The sequence below is a fragment of the Meleagris gallopavo genome, chromosome Z (genome assembly GCF_000146605.3).
Source record: "Meleagris gallopavo isolate NT-WF06-2002-E0010 breed Aviagen turkey brand Nicholas breeding stock chromosome Z, Turkey_5.1, whole genome shotgun sequence".
NCBI lineage: Eukaryota > Metazoa > Chordata > Aves > Galliformes > Phasianidae > Meleagris > Meleagris gallopavo.
Genome location: NC_015041.2, coordinates 10,726,689 through 10,732,391, shown reverse-complemented (window position 1 = coordinate 10,732,391; position 5,703 = coordinate 10,726,689). Strand labels below are relative to the sequence as shown.

The 5,703-nt window shown below is 41.4% G+C and overlaps 1 protein-coding gene across 1 annotated transcript in view; it reads right to left on the bottom strand.

Moving 5' to 3' along the window:
- EGFLAM (EGF like, fibronectin type III and laminin G domains) overlaps positions 1–3,700 on the bottom strand; it is an 80,847-nt gene extending 77,147 nt beyond the window's left edge. The window contains exon 1 of the mRNA XM_019610170.1: positions 3,587–3,700. Coding sequence (XP_019465715.1) covers positions 3,587–3,700 — 114 coding nt within the window. The remainder of the gene's footprint in view (positions 1–3,586) is intronic.
- Between the last annotated feature and the right edge of the window lie 2,003 nt (positions 3,701–5,703).

Sequence of the window (5,703 nt, the reverse complement as noted above, 5' to 3'; positions counted from 1 at the left end):
CGCGGGACGACGTCGATCCGCGGCCCCGAGAGCTCCGAGCTCCCGAGCCCCGCGACACCACGGTGCCGTCCCTCGCCCGGCGCCCCGCGGGGACACGCGGAACCCCGCCCCTGAGCCTGGGATGTCCTCGGCCCTCTGCCCTCCTCCGAGACCCCGGCTTGGCTGCTCGTCGTTCCGGAGGTCCGCTGTCGCTTAGGGTTTCTGCCCGGATTCCCTGCGAGGGATGGGGTTGAAGGGGTAGCCGAGTAGTGGAGCAAGATAAGGGGAGGATTCGGTGAGGAAGTTGTTGTTGAGGTAAGAAGATAAATTAAGTTTAATCCCCCCAGATGGAGGCTGAGACCTATCCCAGCCACTCAGACTAATATAGACACTCGATGGAGATTAGGGGGGATGAAGTGAGGAAGGCAAGAGGAAGTCATGGAGTCTGAAGATCCAGGGGGAAAAAACAGGAGAAATTGAGCAGTCAGAGCATCTCTTTGGAGCAATACTGTTCATGGGACAAAAACCCAAAACCATTTGTTCCAGTAAATCTTTTTTGGACACTTGACAAATAGAGGAAGTTGCAAGAAACTTTGCCTTAGGCAGATGTAGGATTATCTGCCCTCTGCTTTAGGTCTCATCCTAATCTTCGTTAGTTTAAACCCTGAAACATCAGAGTTGTTAGGTCTTGAGGGTTTGTGTAGGCTTTGTTTTTGAAATGAACTTGAGTTATTTGTTTTGCTCTTCACTTTGATAACTCTGATTAGTTTGGGTGTCCATATAAATTATGCATATTCATTCAGTCTCTTTCTGAACATTATTCAATTCATAACACTAATACTTTGTTTAGTGAGTTCCAGGCTCTAATTTGGTGACATAGGGTGGGAAGAGGGAGAGGGAAAATGTGAGAGATTGGAAGAAAAGCTGTCTTTCTGCAGGAATAATGCTGAGAAGGAAAAGAAGAAAAGCTGTAACGTTTCAGGGTATGAGAAAAGACAAGGAAACAGTGATGAAGCCCTTTTGGACAAAACATCAGAGAAAAGGAGTTGGAGCACATGTCCTTTAAAAACTCCATGAGAGCTTCAAGAAGTTGTTTGAGGGGGAAATCAAAGTTTGAGGGGGAAATCACCACCAGAGGTGGTGGAGAGGACATCTCCTGCCTACTCCAGGGATGAGGCAGGGAGACAGAAGCCTGGTCCCCATGGAGAGCACCGTATGTGAGTTTTGGAAAGATCCCCATATGGAGAGCATGCCCAAGGCTGTAGAGACTGAAGGTGAAGAATAGCTCTGCTTGTGTTTTTGAGCCTCATGCTCTTATCAGCAAGCCTGCCTATGCAGAGGTGGAGGAATCACAGCATGTATAAAAGTGCAGGGCCCAATGGCAGGAATTCCCATTTCGTTTGCACTTCACACGAAAGAAAATGAACTCAGAACTGCACGTCTGCACAAAAGCTGCATGTGATTGCTAACTCATTGGTTAAAATGGCAAAGAGGTCATGGCAAAGGGTAAGCAGAAGTGAAGTCTGTAATGTATGTACTGCTTGAGCAATTATTTGGCATCAAAAATATTACTATGTCTACATTCCTTCTTCCTTAATCTCTCTCCTTTATTTTTGATGGTGGGCATAGGAACAGTTCATTGTCTGCTGAACATCCTCCACCAGGGAAGACTGTAAGCCAGGACACTAATTCGGGTACATCAAACTTGTGTTCAGATCAGATATTCCATCCATCCTCCCATACTGTAGGTGTGAGAGAGAATCAAGCTTCACAGATATTCTTACTGTAGGAAGCGAAGGGATACAATACAGAGCACAGAGTTTTTCTCTCATATCTCTTCTCTAAGAGTCAGCACATGGCCCATCTCAGTGCCTAAAGGAACAGGAACGCAAGAAATAATGTTCTAGGGAGCCTGGGAGGGCAGAAGAAACACTCACTCTTCTGCACGCTCAGATCCACTTTATCAGCAATATGTTCAGGTCATAAAGGAAAATGTTCAAATATGGTCATAATTTCCCTTTCATTTTTTGAAGGTCCCATGTAACATGATTTCACTATTTTTGTGAACTTCACTATGGACACATCAAGTCGTAGGACAACAACATTTTTAGCAATGACCTACACAATTATCCATTCATAACATAAATAAAAATAAATAAAGAAAAACCCTACAATTATTTTCAACATCTGATTTAACAGTAAATCCCTGAGAAAGCAATTTTATGTTAAGAAAAGATAAAACAGGATGTCAACCCAAAGGCTCTTTAGTTCAAGTATGGAATTCTTTCTCTGTGGGGAGTTAAGTGAGGTTAGCAGGCTTTTCCATTGTGATTCATGGGGGAAAAAACGTGTCTTTGTTCTAGGCCTTGTCTTCATTTGAAAGATATTTGCAATAAAAGCAGTGTATGAATTTATAGCATTTTCCAGGGAAGTTCCATATGTGGAAATATTTGGTCCAGAATAAGATTAAAAGAAAATCAGTGAAGTCTTCTGGACTAAAAATAAAGAAATGGGAGCATCTATGAAGGTATAGAAGGTTTTACTCCTTTTTAGATGTTTTCATGATGATACTGTAACTCAGTTAAGGAACTAAAGAATAATGTATGTGCATATTTTCATAATTGTGAAGTATGGATTTTTCTCTCTTCAAATGAAGTCTCAAAATTTTTGTTTTTTTTTTTCTTTGTAGTCTACAGTTTTTGAAAAGATGAATTCTAAAAATGCAACATTTTGTCTATTCAATGATAATACATTGTTGATTTTCGTTAAGTATTTTTCACGGATTTCACAGAATCATAGAATCACAGACTGGTTTAGTTTAACTTAAAGATCTCCTGGTTCCAACCTATCTGACCAGGAAGGGTTGCCACTCACCATGTCAGGCTGCCCAGGATGCCATTCTACACGTCCTTAAAGGTCTCCAGGGATGGAGCCTCCACAGTTTCTTTGGGCAACGTTTTCCAGTGCCTTTTCATCCTCTGAGGAACAAATTTCTTCCTAACATCTACTCTAAATTTCTCTTCTTTTAGTTTAAAGCCATTCCCCCTTATCACTATCAGATCATACAAAAAGTCTTATAAGCTCTCCTCAAGAACTGGAAGGCCACAATGAAGTCTCTGCAGTCTTCTCCATTGTAAACAAGCCCAGCTTCCTCAACCTTTCTTCATAGGAGAGGTGCTCCAGCATTTTGATAATCTTTGTGGCCTGCTCTAGACCCGCTTCAACCACTCCATGTATTTCCTGTGCTGAGGGCTCCAGACCTGGATGCAGGTTCCAAATGGGACCTCACAGGGGCAGAGTAAAGGGGGATGATCACCTCCTTCTCCCTACTGCCACCCCTGCTGATGCAGTCCAAGATGCAGTTGGCCTTCTGAGCTGCAAGCACACACTGCTGGCTCATGTTAAGTTTTTCATCTACCAAGATCCCCAAGTCCTTTTCTGCAGGACTGCTCTTCGTGAGTTCTCCCAGTCTGTACACATATCTGAGATTGCCTCAACCCAAGTGCCTTGGTCTTCTTGAACCTCACATGTGGGCCTGCTTTTCAAGTCTGTTCAGCTCCCTCTGAATAGCATCTCTTCCTTCTTTTGTGTCAACTACATCACTCACCTCAGCATTGTCCACAAACTTGGTATGGGTACACTCAATTCCAACATCTGTATCATTGATAAAGATGTTGAAGAGCACCAGTGTGAAGCTGCAACTCTGAGGGACACCACTCATCACTGGCCTGCACTTGAACACAGAATCATTGACTACAACCCTACAGCTATGATCATCAAACCAAGTCTTTATTCACCTTGTAGTCCAGACTTGAAATCTATACCTCTCCAAGTTAGAGATAAATGCATTGCAGAAGCCCAGGTAGATGACATCAGTTGCCCTTCCTTCAGGACTTGGGATGCATGTAGTCCAGCCCCATGGACTTGCACATTGCATATTCTGTCTCATAAGTTAGTCTCTGATTTGCTCTGTTATAATGAGACAGATAGGCCTCTCTTAACTCCAGCCTAGAAGTTCAGAGATGTGAGAGGCATGGAAAACATGATTGCTGGTGAAATCTGAGGCCAAAGAACTTGTTGAGTTCCTCAGCCATCTCCATGTCTGTTGAAGCCAGTTCTCCCTTCTCATTTATCAAAGGAAGTATACTCTCCTTTGCCTGTCTCATCAGTGTACCTTCTTTTTATTTTTCACACCCTTCACCAAGTTTGGTTCCATCTGCACTTTGTCTTTACTGATCACATTTCTGAATATCCAGACAGTATTCCTGTATTCTTCCTAGGCTGCTTGTTCCTGCTTCCACCTCCTGAACTGTTTGTACAGTTGTATAATTTCATCTTTCCCTTCTTTTGATCAGGACATCCTTACTCAGCCATGCTAGTTTCTTGCCTCCTCTGCTTGATTTCTTATGGTTTGGATGAAGAGCTCTAATGCTCTCAGAAAAGTATTCTTAAAGAGCTGCCAGCTCTGTTCTGTTTCTGTGTCCTTAAGGATCGTTTCTGAGTGGATCTCATCCATTAATTTCTTAAACCTGAAGTTTGCTCTCCTGAAGTTAAAGATCCTGCCTCTGCTCTTTGCTAGGCCCATATTCCTCGAGATCATGAACTCAGCTAGAATATGGTCATTCAGTCCAAACTGCCTCTGATCTTAACCTCTTTCATGATCTCCTCCACATTGGTGAGCATTAGGTCTGGTAATGCTTCACCTCTGATTGGTCTGTCCAGTACCTGGAGCAGGAAGTGCATAAAAGAAGGGCATAAAGTTCTCAGAGACTGCAGGAAACATTCAGCATGTACACACTGTCTCTTGGACTACAAAAATGATAGGAAATGTCAAAGGATAACCTAAAACAAGCAGGGCATCATTGTTGCAGTTTCTGCTTGTAGGTAACCTAGTCAATTATCTCATAGTTCTTCCTGCAGCTTATCTCTCTCTCTCTCTCTCTCTCTCTCTCTCTCTCTCTCTCTCCCCCCCTCCCCCCCGTCTACCTACCTATCTATCTATATTTTTACTTTTACTCCATCCTGATTAAATTTGAAGAAAGTTGTGTTGGAACCTCTCCAGTAAAACTCTCTGAGGGTACCAAAATCCAAGCAGAACTTATTAATAGTATTTGCATAGAAATTTCAATGCAAATTTTACCTCTTTGAGCTTTTAAGGTGTGCTAAAGTAATTTACATATCTCACCAACATGATAATAAATCTAACATGAAATATTAAATATGTGTTATATCTTCATATGCATGTGCTGATATATAGTATTATATAGACCTGGGGATCTATTTGCTGAACATAGCAACTAGATAAATACATGGAAATAGAAGAACTATTAGTTTACCAGTTTTCAGATACAAACCTAATAAATGTAAACATCACTTAAAGCAAGCAAACTTTATTTTGACAACTCACATTTAGTTTTATGGCAAAAACAAACAAATCACAGTGGTTTGTATCTTATTATTATACTTCAATTAGAAAACAGTAATGCTTCATGAATGTGTATATTCCTTGCTTCTACTAATCATTATAATAAATGCTTGCCTAACTGGTAAAAAACAAAACAAAACAAGTAATTACTTATCTTGTAATACAGTAGCTGTTTATGCTTATTATTTCATTTATCTCTTACATAATGCCACAGATGTGCATAGAGTACATATTACAATATGCTGTCTAAAGTCATAACTTTTCTGCATACAGTTTCCCTCTGGCTTAACAAATAGACT